This window comes from Fukomys damarensis, unplaced genomic scaffold, assembly GCF_012274545.1.
Source record: "Fukomys damarensis isolate Sample0158 unplaced genomic scaffold, DMR_v1.0_HiC HiC_scaffold_38, whole genome shotgun sequence".
Lineage (NCBI taxonomy): Eukaryota > Metazoa > Chordata > Mammalia > Rodentia > Bathyergidae > Fukomys > Fukomys damarensis.
This window is the reverse complement of record NW_022900950.1, coordinates 28,155,093-28,171,075: the sequence shown is the minus strand read 5'-3', so window position 1 is coordinate 28,171,075 and position 15,983 is coordinate 28,155,093. Positions and strand designations below refer to the sequence as shown.

Here is a 15,983-nt window from a genome sequence, read left to right as displayed (position 1 = left end):
TTTTCCCACATTGTAGATTGTCTCTTAGTTCTGCTAATGGTTTCTTTTGAAGTACAGAAGCTTTTTAGTAAGATGAGATCCCAGTTGTTGATTCTTTCTGCTAGTTCCCGTGCTACTGAGGATTTGTTCATAAAGTCTTTTCCTATACCAATGTCTTCCAGAGTTCTGCCTAACTTACTTTCCAGCAAGTTTAATGTTTCTGTTTTAATATTTAGATCTTTAATCCATTTGGATTTTAATTTAGTGCATGGCGAAAGATAAGGGTCTAATTTTAATCTGTGACAGGTTGATATCCAGTTTTTCCAACACCATTTATTAAAGAGGCTATCTTTCCTCCACTGAGGATGGTGAGCTCCTTTGTCGAAGATGAGGTCGGCATCTTCATCACCTCCAACAACATCCGCGAGATAGAGATTGATTATACCGGAGCAGAGCCTTCCAGTCCCTGCAATAAATGCTTCTCCCCAGATGTGACACCTTGTGTTTGCACCATTAACTTCACACTGGAAAAGGCATTTGAGGGCAATGTGTTTATGTATTATGGACTGTCTAATTTTTATCAAAATCATCGCCGTTATGTGAAATCTCGAGATGATAGACAGCTAAATGGAGATTCTAGTGCTTTGCTTAATCCCAGTAAGGAATGTGAGCCTTATCGAAAAAATGAAGACCTACCAATTGCTCCTTGTGGAGCTATTGCCAACAGCATGTTTAATGATACGTTAGAATTGTTTCTGCTCGCCAATGAATCTGATCCTACGCCTACACCTATTCATTTGATCAAGAAAGGTATTGCTTGGTGGACAGACAAACATGTGAAGTTCAGAAATCCTCCTGGAGAAGGAACCCTGGAAGAACGATTTAAAGGAACAACAAAGCCAATAAACTGGCTCAAACCAGTGTACATGCTGGATTCTGAAGAAGATAATAATGGCTTCATAAATGAGGATTTTATTGTTTGGATGCGCACAGCAGCACTGCCTACTTTTCGAAAGTTGTATCGTCTTATTGAACGGAAAAATGATTTACATCCAACATTACCAGCTGGACAGTACTATTTGAAAATCACATACAATTACCCTGTACATTCTTTTGGTGGACGAAAATGGATGATCTTGAGCACTATTTCATGGATGGGAGGAAAAAATCCATTTTTGGGGATTGCTTACATCACTGTTGGATCAATCGCTTTCCTTCTGGGAGTTGTTCTGCTAGTAATTAATCATAAATATGGAAGCAGTAGTAACACTGCTGACACCATGGCATTTTGAGGTTGGCTCATACAAATTTTTTTAAGAACTCTTTTGTCCTTTGCTTCTTTGCTATGGATGACTTATAAAATATATGGAAATAAATGTTAGGTATATTGATTCATATCAACACTGTCACTGTTAAAGTTGCCTTTTTGTTTGCTTATTAGGCCAGGCCACATGATACATAGAGCTTCTTTCATGTGAAATGCATCTACTGCTTAAATGTTGATGCTGTCAATATATTGACATATAATGCTGTACATGTGTGTTGATTATGTGAAGGATTGAAAGTGTACTTGCTAACCTTTCAGATTCATAGAAAGATGAAGACTAAATCTACATAAAACACTTCTTCATTTTCATGTGTCATGTGTAAAGGCTTAAAGTACCGTCTTTGCTTAGGTGGTTCATGTATTGTTTATCCGTTCTAGTGTTTAGTCAGGCTCAGCTGTGTTTCAAAGGACATGCTTATCTGTGAGGCATAGAAAGTCATGCTCATGTTTAAAGCGGGCAGGCATGTCCTGGACAGGAGAATTTAAATTTCTTCCTCTCATTTGTTAAAACATTACACTCAGGAACTCCAGCTCACCTGAAATGTTTTTACATGTGGTCCTTTCCCTTGAAGCTTATGCTTTTTAAGGGAGAAAGAATATAGGTGAGGCAAGCAAACGCCGTGGCAGACCTTCACCCCTGCCTCCATTGTAGACTAGAGGTCAGTGCCCACATTGTTTTTGTTCTTGCGGTATTTAACATTCAGAAACTTAATTCAACATTGGAAATACCTCAAACTACCCTATTTTGCAGGTGTTTTGGCTTAAGTGCTAATATTATATTGCAGAAATTTTGAAACTTAATTTCCCCTGTATTTCCTTTAATTTTTGTGTACAGGTCAAACATGGATGGCGTACTTTAAATACATGTTCTCTTTAATTTATTGTTTTGGTTGGTTGTCCAAGATATGCTTTAAGATGTTCTATAAATAATCCTATTTCTGGGGATTTTTGGAATATGTACATGATTAATTACAATGTATATGATTGAGGTTATTTGCTAACTGGGATTATTTTAATATTCCTTATTGAATAAATGCTATAAGTGTTTACTATGGAACTTATTCTTGAAGTAAATGTAAACTTATTTTTCTACATACATGAAAATGTATGTATTTAATAGAGGTGATTTAATTGCATCTTTTAAAACTAAAAACTCATGTTTATATAGAAGAATGACTGTGATTAAGAGTTTGTAATAATTTCATGCAGTCATATTTGAAATTAGAAGTTCTGGTTAATATATCAATTTTGATTAATATATTTTTTAGAAAAATAAAATAGTGTAATAGTTAATAGAAATGTGCCACAGATTAAGTTTTGAGAGATTAGTTTTGCCACAGATTTTTTTAGTTGAGGACTTGTAATTCATAGTGACTTTTAACTCATAAAAGTATTACTTGCACGAGTTACCTGGTGTATGATTCTCCCAAAATTTCTGAGTAGAGAGAGTATTCTTTATCTAGATATAGTCTTTGTTTTGCCAGACCTCTGGAATGCTGTTTACCTGAAAGTTGTCCTTCTTACACGTGGTGCTTGTTTTCTGGGTCATGCAGAAATGGGGATTTCTTCATTCTTTCTAGATAGTCTGTGCTTTAAGGAGGTCTTCTGCCCTACATCCATCTCTCTGTGTCTCTGTCCATCTTTCTCTGTTTCTGCCCCCACTTTTATTTTTTAAATTGGGGAACCAGTTAAAAGTTGAAGGGCCGGGATGTAGCGCAGTGGCACTGTACCTGCTTAGCAAGTGCAAGGTTCTGAGTTTGGTCCCGGGTACCAGAAGAAAAAAAAAAAAGTTGAAGAGCTCTTGCAACATTTTCACGTTGCCGAGGGGTATTGATGTCTTTAAGGCCCTCCTTTCTCCTGCCGTTTGAACTCTGAGGGAATTCCTCTTGCTAAGTAAGAAAATTCGTATGAAGCTGTTCACACGGCCCCTGTGAAGCATGGGGAAGGGAAAGCATTTCCTTCTTACAAGTCTTATGCCTAAATTTGGGAACATTGATGTCAGATTCAAATTTTGGAGAATCCCACTGCATGTTAAGGCAACAAGGTTAAGTAGAAGACATAGAAAATGCAGCAATTTGTCGGAAGTATCTTATTGTGAAAAGTTTTCCAGTTGAAATTATTCAGTAAATAAAAGCTAAGAAATTTCATTGAAATCCTAAGGTGATTTACAAATAAGTGGGAAAAAAATAACTGTACTGCCTAATAGAGTATCATTCAACTTAAAGAGTCAAATGAGTATGATTTATTGGATAGCAAGTTTATTTTTAACCTTGATTATATTAAAAGATAACATTGTATGTTCTGCATTAATAAAAATGGACAATTAAAAAAATGATGTCACATATTTACTATGGATTAAAAAATTAGTTATAACACAATTAGAAGTATGATCCCACTGATTACAAACAGATTAATAATCCTATTCCCATGTTGTTTTTAGGGGAATTATTTCCTTAAGAAAGCCACTTCTTTGTGGGTTCCTTGTTTGGATTGTATACACTCTGTAACATGTTTAGTGTGGTAATCCAATTTTCCTAATACTTTTGTTAATGGTCTGTGAAAGACTGAAAATGAGAGAATGTACTATATATATGGTATTAAACTGTAAATTGGTGAGATTCATGTCAATGCTTATCAACTATTTAAAGATATTGGTCCTTGATAATCTCATAAGGAAAATTTGCTTCCCATTTGAAAGCTGGAAAATCAGTGGAATAACTGGAATCAGCATCAACTAAAAAATAATTTTTAGGTTTTCAGTATGTATTTTGGGAACTGTGTACAAATTGAAATATCTGTGTACGGATTCTCATCACAACAAATAAAATCTCAATTATGGAGGACAGGGATGCGGCGCAGTGGCAAGAGAACTTGCCTAGCATATGAGGCCCTTCAAACTCTAGCACTAAAACAAACAAACAAAGCATCAATCATGAAGAAAATGTTTTAATATTAGTGGGTGTTAACTACATGTCGAGAACCTTTTATACACATGATCTCAATAAGTTACACTCTTTCTTAATGAGGGAAACATTCACTATTCCCACTGCAATGATGGGTGATGAAGCTTGGAGAAGTGACTTACCCTAAGCAAGGTGACACAGGTAATGTTAGAACCAGGACTCAAATCTACACTGTTCAGTTCTAGAGTCAGACTTTACAACCAGGCTTTACAACCATTGTGCTAGAATATCTGCCAAGTATGTGTGCATGCGTGTGACATACACCTAGGAAGTTGCCTACAGGCCACATACTACTAACACTGGTTATCTGTGCTTTGTGATGGTCACAAAATAAATAGAAATAGACATAAGTCTAAGAGCTGTAAGAAGAGCACCAACAAACCCACAAATACAGGCTAGATGTGGCACAGGAAGCAGGACTTGCAGGCACTCTTTCAGAGCCTCCACATTCTCAGCCTGGATGCTAGAATGCAAGTCCCGGCCAGTTCAAAATTTCCATTTTTCTACAGAATTGATGTATTTTAATTTCTTCATTCATATGTACATTGAAAATCAACAGAGCAGTACTTATTGGGCAAAAATTAAATTAAAACCAACACAAAGGATAGTAGCGCCTGTACTCAGTGAACTACTACTTCATAAAGGACACTGAGTAATCGTTTCAGCCTAGATATCTTGCTAATTAACTCATCACACTGTGGATGAGAGGTGCCTTCTCCCTCCTCCTGGTTATTATGCCTGGCTTTCAAAGGCACGTCTTGAACAAGCCTCACAAAGATTCAAGGAGAAAAAACACATAAGGTCACCACCCTCTCAATCCTAAACGCTCCAGTTACACAATGTTCCAAGCCAAAGGCACAGATGGGTGGGGGGAACGGGCACGGAAGACACAGAGAACTGAAGAATTAATTCACGAATTAGTATTTCTTTAAAATTATTAACAGAGAGGACTTCTTGATCGTTAGTGGAATTAGGAGTTATTTTTAATTTTTTTGTAATTCTGTAACAATTTAATTTTTGCAAAAAGCATCTATTACTCATAATCAAGAAAACAATATAAACCCCTATTCTAGAAGAACTTCTTTGGACCAGTGTGCAGACTGTGGGGAGGTCACAGTCACTGCTTTCCCGCTCTGTGCAGTCATTGTGGCTGCAAAGGAACAGATGTGTGCTTTTGCTGAGCACTTTTGTTGCTGGGTGAGCCGTGAGCATGCAAAAAAGCCTTTCTGGGAGTACAGAAGAGAGCCTCCCACACACAGTCTCCTGGGATCAAAGTGCAGGCGCGTGATTTTCAGGGGTGGGCGCAGCATTGTTCCCTTGCTAAGCATCCCCAGCAAAGGCTCCGGCTGGAGCAGAGTGTTTCAAAACCTTGCTTTGATACAGGAAGCCTGGATTGTAAGAGACGCATGTACGAGTTGAAACACAACAAAGAAGGAAAGCAGAAAAGGAAGAGAAGCAGAAGACAGGAAAACAAAGGGAAAGGGAAAGGGGAACACAGAAGAAGAGGTGCATTAACCGGAAATAAACGAGGTTTGAATTCTTTTCAAGCTATTAATACTGCTGGGGGAGCATGGATTTTCCTATATGGGATCCAATGCATGTGAGCCTGCACACCAGCTATGCCACTTGTTCACCGAGTTGTTTGGGGAACTCTAACCCTCAGTCTCGTCATCAGTAAGGTGGGCATAATAATAATAATGATGATGATCATAATAATAATGCCTGCCCTACAGAGATGTTTTGAAGAATAAATAGGTAAACATATAAACTCTAACTCAAGCATAGCATGGGCATTCATTAACTAAATTATACCTGTAATTGTTTTTATTTTGGACTTTCTACAAACTAATAAATCAACTTTCCTGATGCAAGTGTAAGAAGGCTTCATTAGGGAACATGGGGATCTTCTGGCTCCAGTTTTTTCTAAGATGGGTTACTTAAAAGACACCAGTGTCCAGATAAAATATTTTTACTGAGTAAAAAGCACTTTAAAAATGAATGTCAATGTTTTAATTAGAAGACTTTTCAATGGCACCCAGAGTGGAACCGAACATAACCTCTTTGAATCATCTGCTACATTGTGCTGTCACACAAGTACCCTGGGACCCCACGTCTGTGCAGGAAGCTCTGCTGGTTTACAGCCCCAGTCCGGAAGTTCACACTCATTCCTGGCGCCTGCTGAATCCTTCTGTCTCCCAACAATCTGCTTTCTCCCTCCATGGAGAAACTAGATAAGCGATTCAACCAGACGTGAACTTAAAATAAAATATCAACAGGAGTTTGATGGCTTCCTTTCTTTGATCCAACTAGACATGAACTTTTCATAAGTATCAAAAGTTTGATGGTATTACTTTAAAAAAAATATCTACAGCTTAGGGGAGGGGAAGTTTTGTGCTTGCTTTTTGATTTCTGACTGCATTCTAGAGTTTGTACTGTATGTCAACAATGTGGACCAGTGTGCTTTTATCATTCCCTATTCTGCACATCATCATATTTTATAGAATGAGCATCTCATAAAACTTTATCTGTTTATCTCACACAGTACTAAATCATATATAGAAAGCAAACAAAGCCACACTCTGTAAATGCCTCATTTTTGCTATTATTTTCTGGTTGTCAATTTCCTATGTCTGCTTAGAGTTTATAGGTTTTGGTGGAAGCAATAGTAATTTTTGCTGAGGTGGGTTTAGAAGAGATAAAGCTTGCAATTAATACTATTTTACAAAATAATAACATTTACTGAGCATGTATTATAACACTTTCCTTGGAACTTTTTTTGTGGGGGTAGAGGGAATTGAACTCAGGGCTTTGTGCTTGCCAGGCAGGCACTAAGCCACTGAGCTACACCCCCGTCCCTCTCCTGGGAACTTTTATAGAGATTGCTTATTTGGGAGAACTTTATCTAAAATATACTTTTCTAAAGTATTTGCCACTTTCAAAAAGACAGTATTAGAAAACCAGACTGATATTATTTTTAAGCTTATAAAACTAGCTTACAGTTCATGATAGTCTAAGAAATTAATGAAATAACCATTCTACATGTCAAATTAACTAGAAATCTTGAATTAACTAGAAATTCAAAGAAGTCAATTCCAAGGACTTAAATTATAGGATAGTGTCTATGGCAACAACCACTTTTTGAGTTGATTGTCTTACTTCTAAAGCATCATAACCATAGAGGATCTGTAATTATTTGTAAGCCGGGCTATAAACTGAACAGCATAAATATTAAATTACTCCCACTATAAATGTCTGCTTTGATGTTTTTGCTTCATTCAGTAAAACCAGGTGGCTAAAATGCCTTGGAATCCTTCCCATGAAGTTCAGAAAGCAAGTACCAAGAGAAAAGAGGAAAAGTAGCTGCAAAGGGACAGATATGACTATGGGAATTCAGGTTAGGGTTAGCACAGACTGACATGGTGACTTTACAAATTCACCCTGCCTCTCTGGCTACAGATCATTTCTTTTTTCTTTGCATACCGAAAACTATTACACAATAAGCTTTTTAAAGAATTGAGCAGTACATCTTTCTTTCCCTTCTCTGTTCCTTTCCTGTTCCTTCTGCACAAGTGAATACTGTACCAGGTTTTGGGGTAGCCTGCAGAGACATCCAAGCACACGTGCCTCTCTCTGTGTGCGTGCTGGGCACTCTTCAAAGCGCTGTTCTGCAGCCTTTCTCATTTCCCCCTCTTGCTGCATCCTGGGGAGTGCTCCTGTCAGTGAGAGCAGTGCTGTCCATGGAGATGCAGCTGAGTTTGACTATAGCTGTCTGCTCACCATTGCCCGAATGCTGGACAGACAGGGAATCTATATGATTGGGCAACTGAATTTGCAAAGATTCAATGATCTAATTGTTCATCTAATGAAAGCAGTTTTGTTTTTGTTTTGGTTTTTCTTTGGGGGGGTACCGAGGATTGAACTCAGGTCCTTGCGCTTGCAAGGCAGGCCACCAAACTGCTGAGCTAAATCCCTGGCCCTAAAAACAGTTTTGAATCCTGCCAATCCCCACCCCCCAATAACACACACACACACACACACACACACACACACAGGGTTTAGATAGAAAGGGATTATTTCTCTAGGTATGTCATCTTCTGCAGCAGGCAGACAAGTATGTAAACAAGCATGGGAATGAGCCATATTTGGGCTTGGACTCCTTGGCCAAACTCTAAACAGGATCCAGAGTCTGAGTGTCCTACAATCCTGCAAAGTTGATTTAGCTGGAACCCTTGCCTTCTGCATCTACGTGATCAGGGCCTTCAGCCTCCACATCTCCCAGGAGATGTTTAGTCACCCTGACTGTCTCAGTAGGAATACTGTCCGGCCGAGTTAGCCTACTGCTACAATCCCAAGTTACTTTACTGTGCAGCTCCGGGTTTTCTTTGACATCTTCCAGGTAACACTAGAGTTCTTCAGATTTTATCTGGAAGAATATGTGTGGGGAATGGGGAGGAGAAAGAGGAAAGAACTGTCCATCCTTGGCCTGGGCTTTGGAATTAGATACCAATGTTTTACTTTTATGGAGCATGGTCTCTCATTAATAACAAGAGTAGGAATGCATCTGGGCTTTAAAATACCCTGAAGTTCTTCTTCTCCACTCCCCTGTCCTAAAGTCTGTCTTCCAACCTGGTACACATTGGGCCAGTGAAGAACAACAGTGCTTGCTGGATAAACAAATGGATGCACACAAGTATTAAGTATCACTTAAGGCAGTATTTACTAGACACTTTTGGACTTTTAATTCCAGGGAACAAAAGCATGGAAAATCTGCAGCAATGGCTTCCTCTGGGTCAGGCCAAATGGTCCTCCTGGTTTCTGGGCAGTGGGTTGGGTGGGGACTTGGTTGGGGTAAGATGAAGTCTTCCTTATCTCAGCTTTGGATCCAGGTGGACTGCTTCTGCCACAGCTGACCATTGCAGTAGCTCTGTCACTCTGCCCACAATTCTGAAGCCACATTTGGTGGCTGTCCAACAGCAAAATGACTCAAAGTCAACAAGTGCCCAAATCCCTTCTCTGCCTCTGCAAATCCAACATGCAGCAAAATATACAGGCCACTCCCAGCAGCATGGTGGAGGAACACCTCTCCAGAACACAGCGAAGAGGCTCACAGACCCTGAAGCTCCAGGAGCCCCATGCTGGGGCCTCAGGCCTAACGTGCTATTCATTGGTACAGCCAGTAAGTCATTAAACTTGGTTATTTGAACTTTAAAAGTTAAATTCCATCTTTGGGCAGGGAAGAACTTACTTGTGAAGGAAATCTAGGGCACGCAAATAGAAATGACAAATTAGATTTATATGGCCAGTGCTTAGCAATCAACTTTTTAATTTCCTTTAATAAAACAACACCAAAGAGATATTTTCCTCCAACTTTCAGTTTATGAAAATCTGTAGTGGAGTTTTTTGAAAAGCAAAATGACAAGTGAGAGCTTGTTCATATCTGCCAGGCATCCCTAGGCATGATCAAGTATAATTAAACATAAATAAAGTGAATAACACTATAATTAAGTGGCAGAAATAATCTTTTTATGCCTGCAAATTATATATTTTTGATAACTTTCTTCATAGGGATGAAAATAGTTTTCAAAAATTAGATGATTTTAAAAATAGACACGTACCCTGAAGAGAAAAGTTTGTTGTTTACAAAAGTCAATTTTTTCATATTAACGAATGTCATCCCAATAATTGGTTAGAAAGAAAAGCTTACTTTGAAAACCATGCCAGAAGCCTGAAACCTGTTTCAAGTGGTTCATACAAAAACTAGTTTCCTGATTTACTGCTGTGAGGCGATCATGTTAAAAGTATATTGTTGGCATTAATACTTGGTGAGGGGGAGGGGCTAGGGCCGGGAGAACTCTAGGCAGCAAGAATTAAGTCTAATGTGGCTCCTTGGGGAAAACAAAAATCATCTTCTCCCACACATCCCAAAACTAGGGTTATTTTCATGAGCTAAGAGAAGACCCAAAAGCTAAGACAGACTCAACAAACATTTATAGCTTAAAATGCCCAGCAGGCATATTCATGGAACAGTGTGAACAATATTTTATATTTCTTGACCCTGAGATAGGAAAAACATTCTTAATCATTTTTCTTACAAACTTTCAAAAGTAAAATCTCATGGTACAAGAGAGATAAAGTAAACATAGCTTGATAGGATAAAATCCTCCAAACAGATTCCAAATGGCTCAGTGACCTGTGTTCGATTTTTCAAAAAATACAGAAAAGTTAACTATTTATGAAGCTGAATGGCTAAACGGAACGTCCATGAGAAGAGCAGACGCATGAGGCTTTCAGGAAGGGAGACTGGGAAACAACTGAGACTGAGACTGAGCTGAGACTGAATCACTCAGCTTGCCACAGTGGGGACACCAGCTGGGTGAGAAGCACGGAGAGGTGTTCACTTCTGGAGCTGGTGGCCAGGACAATGGAATCTGGGGGAGAGGTAAGAGCAGAGGGAGAGTGGCCAGACAGGCAGTTCTGCTTATGTGTGTTAGGTCAATGTGATTTGGCTATATCTATTTTAGAAGTTGGTCCTAAGCCAGGGTTTTTGGAAGGAGGAATCTCATTTTATAGCTGCACTGCCCAATTCAATAGCCATAACCTCACAAGGCTTCACTGAAATTTAATCAATTAAAATGAAATAAAATTAGATGTCCAATTTCTCAGTGACACTGGCTAGCCACATTCAAACATCAGAACCACAATGGCGAGTGGCTCCCATTTGGGTGGGAAAGGCACAGACCATCGTTGTTCATGGTTCTACCGGACAGCAGTGTATGAGAGCAGCACCAAACTGAGAAAGGTCGGCATTCCCAGGTGGCTCTGGTCCCTCCCACCCCCAGCACTGCTACTGCTACAGTGACAATGGACAAATCAATTAACTTGTGGGTGTCTGTTTCCCATCAATAAAATGGGAGCAATTATAATCCCTATTCAAGACATGTGATACAAGGATTCCATTATTTAATACACATAGAAGTGCCCAAACTTTTGGCTTGTCTGGGACACACTATGTGAAGGGGAACTATCTTGGGCAGCATATAAAATATACAATATGATTAATGTATATAAGCTACACAACTTCCTTCATCTTTAAAATATTTTTGTTACAAGATTAAAAAATTAAGTCAAGCAGCCTACAGCCCACAGGTTGAATACATCTGTTGATTGGCTCGTTGTAATAAAAGTTAGTGAATGTCACCTATTTTGGTTGCATGATATATATATTCTGGAAAAACATTAAAGACAGATGTAACAGTTCATTTTTGGTAAAAGATGTCCTTTAGATGAATAAAGCATCCAAATTTCATGAAAGGTTCAAATAATCTTTAAAAAGCATTCAAAGAAGGGAAGGTTTTCCATTAAATAACCACTGGTACTGTCCAACAGGAGCTGCTACACAGACCTCTTACTGTCCAGTAAATGAAGGCAGTGAAACGCAGCCAGAGACATACTGTCCACCTGACCAGCACACAGGGCTGAGGGGCCATTCCCAGGAGTGCTGCTCAGTGGCTCCCAGGGAGCTCCTTCCAGGTGGTGGAAATCTAATGACAAAGGCAAGTAAGCCTAGACACCTCGAGAGAAAACAGGACTGAACGCCTTCCAGGGAAAACAATAATTAGGAGTCATGAAATCACAGATGGAACTGTAACTATGCCTGTTCACCCAAAGCCTTTCCAAGCTTTAATCTTAAGACACAGATTCTAGTTTACAATTGAAAGACCTGAAGACCGTAGCATATGCCATTTTAGACAGAGATATCTGATATGAGGAAACAAAGTTTTAGGTTGTGTTGAGTATAGTGAAACAAGTAAACTAATAAAATTAGAATAAAGCTTATTTAAAGGCTTTTAAGTCTGCTGAAAATGCACTTTTTTATCCTAAAGATAAAGAAAGCTTAATTGTGAGTATCAATAACAATCCAGCTTTACTTTTTCGTTATTGACTTTAAAAGCTTTTGTACACTGTGCTTTCAAAATTTCAAATACCACAAATATGCAGAACTGTCAGCCTCAGATTTCATGGTTTCATTGTGAATTAAAAACTATATACTTAGTATTCCAAATTAAAAAATATACTATTTATATAATTATCTTAAATTTTAAGAACAATCTTAATCCTAACCAAAAGGACATATTTTCCCCTAATTGTCTAAAGCTTAGAAATGATAATTAGCCAGTTGAAAATAATTATTAATCTACAAGTTATTTGAGTGTAACTTTTCCTTCCTCTAAAAGATATATGCTATCGCAAAAGACTAAAGGAACCCTGAAAATAAGACTGTAAAGTAATGACTGGGCAGTTTAAAATGTTTTAATGACTAAGAAATTGCTTATAAAAACTTCAAGCCCTTTGCCCCCATTAACTGAGAAATTGAAAACTAAACATATTTTTATTTATATGCCAGAAACTTTTTGCCTCTGACTAAAAGCAAGCTCACGTTCTAACTTTATTTACTCTGAGCTAAAACCAAGAATAAAGACTCTGAAAATACATTATTTGGAATATATACGAATTAGTTTTTATACTACTAGATTTAAGTGTCCCGTTTTTTCCTCCAAAACTACCCAACGTCGAGTGATTCACTCTCTCCTTGCACTAATGTCTTGCGTGTCTCTCAGGAGCCAGGCACTCTGACAGCAGAGATGGTTACACGGTGGCCTGATGGCCTGCTCCGGGTGGTCCCCACAGAGCAGGGGTCAGTAGTTCTGTGCGGCGCATGCGCACCAGCAGAACTGCGAGATGCTTTCCTTGGTTGTCCCCAAAGTAATTGGGTTGGATATCTATTTCAGTATTTAGAAAAGTGGCTACGTAGGGGGAAGAGTAGCTACATAGGGATATCTTCTGGATATCCACGGGAATATAAATACAGAAATTGTTATCAAATAATGTTCTCAGAAGATGGAGGGTTTTTTTTTCATTTTATATAGATATCATCTTTTTGTTTGTTTTGTTTTGTTTTTGAGATGGGCGTTTTTGCCACGTTGCCCAGGTTGGCCTCTAACTCGCAGTCTTCCTGTCTTAGCATCCTGAGAAGTAGAGATTACAGGAACATGCCACTTATGTCTAAGACTTAATTTTTTCAAAAGCAGTTTTAGGTTTGCAGCAAAACTGAGAGGAAGGAACAGAGATAGTCGCTGTATTCTTCACCCCCATCAATCTTGGTGCTGTATGTTTTATGGATTTAAACAAAAGCACACTGACATGTCACCACCATTATAATTCATAGTGTTTTCATTGCCCTAAATATGCTGTGTTTTTTCTATTTACCCATCCCTCATCCTCCCTCTTATATCTGACAGACATCAATCTTTTTACTGCCCCCATAGTTTTGCCTGTTCCAGAATGTCATATGCAGACCTTTAAGATTTCACTTAATACCATACTATTAGTATTAAGGATACTGTATCATTTCTTGGCTTGATAATTCTGTGTATTCTGTGTATTTCTCTTTTAGTGTCGAAGACAATCCATTGTCTGGATGTACTTGTTTATCTACACACATGCTGAATGATGTCTGAGTTGCTTTAAAGTCTTGGTATTTATGAAGTAAGCTGCTATAGATATGCACATATAGAATTTAGTGCAGATAGCAAGTTTTCAAATTCACAGTTGCCGGACTGAGTAGTAAGAAGCCACCAACTGTCCTCCCATGTGGCTGTCCCATTTTATACCCCACCAGCAGTGACCAACAGTTCCTGTTGCTCTGTATCTTCCCAGCCCAGTGCTCAGGATTCCAGCTGTCCTGGAAGGTATGCACTGCTATCTTACTGTTATTTTAATTTGTACTTCACTGATGAGGTATGATGTGTAGAGTCTTTTCATATGCTTATATAACTTCACAAGGCATCGAAGAGGTTTGATCCATCTTTTTTAAAAAATTGAGTTATTGTTGAATTTTAACAGCTGTTCGTGTATTTTAGATAATAGTGTTTTGCTGGGCATCTTTTATGTATATTTTTCTCAAGTCTGTGATTTGCTTTTCATTTCTTAACAGTGTCTTTTCCAATAGTCCACAATTTTAATTTCAGTGAAGTCATGGTCATCAGTTTTTTCTTTCATAGATTGTGCCTTTGGTGTTATAATTAAAAAGTCAGAGTTAAACCCTAGCTCACCTAGATTTCTTCCTATGTTATCTTCTAAAGTTTTACGGTATTGCTGCTTTTTACATTAGGTTTGCAATACATTTTAAATCAATTTTTGTGGAGAGTGTAAGGTTTTTATCTATATTCATTTTTTTTATGTGGCTATCCAATTTCCATACCATTTGTTGGAAGACTATCTCTTCCCTATTATATTGTGTTTGCACCTTTGTCAAACTGCCTATGTGGGTCCTGTTCCATCAGTCTATTTGTCTACTCTCTTGCTGTATAATCACTGAATTGATTATTATCACTTTATAGTAAGTCTTAACTTCAGAGAGAGTTAATTCTCTAATTTTTCCTTCTTCAAGACTATATTGGCTATTCTGAGTTTTGTTTGTTTGCCTCACAATATAAACTTCAGAGTCAGTTTGTCAACATCTGTGAAATAAATTTCTGAGATTTTCACTGAGATTTTGCTGAATCCTCTTAGTAGTAGATCAAGATGGATCAGGCAGAAAAGAACTCATATTTAAATCTTCCTGTCCATGAACATCTAATATGTCTCCATTTTTTTAGTTATTCTTTTGATTTTTTTTTAAAATCAGGGCTTTGTGATTTTCCTTCTACAGATCTTGTACATATTTTATTAGATTTATACCTAACTATTACATTTTTATAAATAGTACTTTTTAATTGTAAGTTGTACTTGTTCACACCTAGCACAGTGGATGACTTTGTATATTAATTTAAATCCTGCAATATTACTATAACTGTTCATTAGTTCCAGGAGGCTTTGTCATTTCTTCTTGATTTTCTACATAGATGATCACATCATCTGCATTTTCCTTTCTAATCAGTGTACCTTTTATTTCTTTTTCTTGTCTTAGTGCATTAGCTAGGATGCCCAGTATGATGCTAAAAAAGGATTCCTGGTTGTAATGAGAAAAATTCTAGTTTCTTACCATTAAGTGTGATGTTAACTGCAGTATCTTGGTAGATATTCTTTATCAAAATGAGGCAGTTCCCCTGAATTCCTAGTTTATGATAGTTTATCATGAATGAGTATTGGATTTTTCAAAATGTTTCTTCTGCAGCTATTGATATGATGGTGATTTTTATTCTTTAGTGTGTTAACTTGATGGATTAAACTAATTTTCAAATGTTCAACCTAACATAACCAGGATAAATCCCACATGGTTATGGTACACACAAACACATGGAATTGCATTCAATTTGCTAATATTTTATTGAAGGTTTTTGCCTCTATGATCATGAGATACTGTTCTGTAGTTTTCTTATAATGTTTTTGTCTTTGTCTTTGATATTGGGATGATGCTGGCCTAATGAGTTAGAGTTGTCTCTGCTTCCATATTCTGGAAGAAATTTTGAGAAACTGATATAATTAATCCTTAACTGGTAGAATTCACCAGTAAACTCATCTTGGCCTACTGCTTTCACTTTTGGAAAGTTGTTAATTATTATTTCAATTTCTTTGACAGAGATGACCCTATAAAATTGTATTTTTTTTATTGTGTAAGTTTCTTTCATGAAATTGGTCCATTTTACCTAGGTTATCAAACTTATGGGTGTGGAGTTGTTCATAGTATTCCATTATCTGTTTAATGTCTGTGG

General features: G+C 37.7%; 2 protein-coding genes across 5 annotated transcripts in view; one reads left to right on the top strand and one right to left on the bottom strand.

Moving 5' to 3' along the window:
• The window catches only part of LOC104850496 (cell cycle control protein 50A-like), a 2,469-nt gene extending 1,183 nt beyond the window's left edge, over window positions 1-1,286 (top strand). The window contains exon 2 of the mRNA XM_010607469.2: window positions 414-1,286. Within this exon, the coding sequence (XP_010605771.1) occupies window positions 414-1,271 (858 nt within the window). The 3' untranslated portion in view covers window positions 1,272-1,286. The remainder of the gene's footprint in view (window positions 1-413) is intronic.
• Tnfrsf19 (TNF receptor superfamily member 19) overlaps window positions 1-15,983 on the bottom strand; it is a 91,023-nt gene that overhangs the window by 52,091 nt on the left and 22,949 nt on the right. The gene's annotated exons all lie outside the window — the stretch shown is intronic.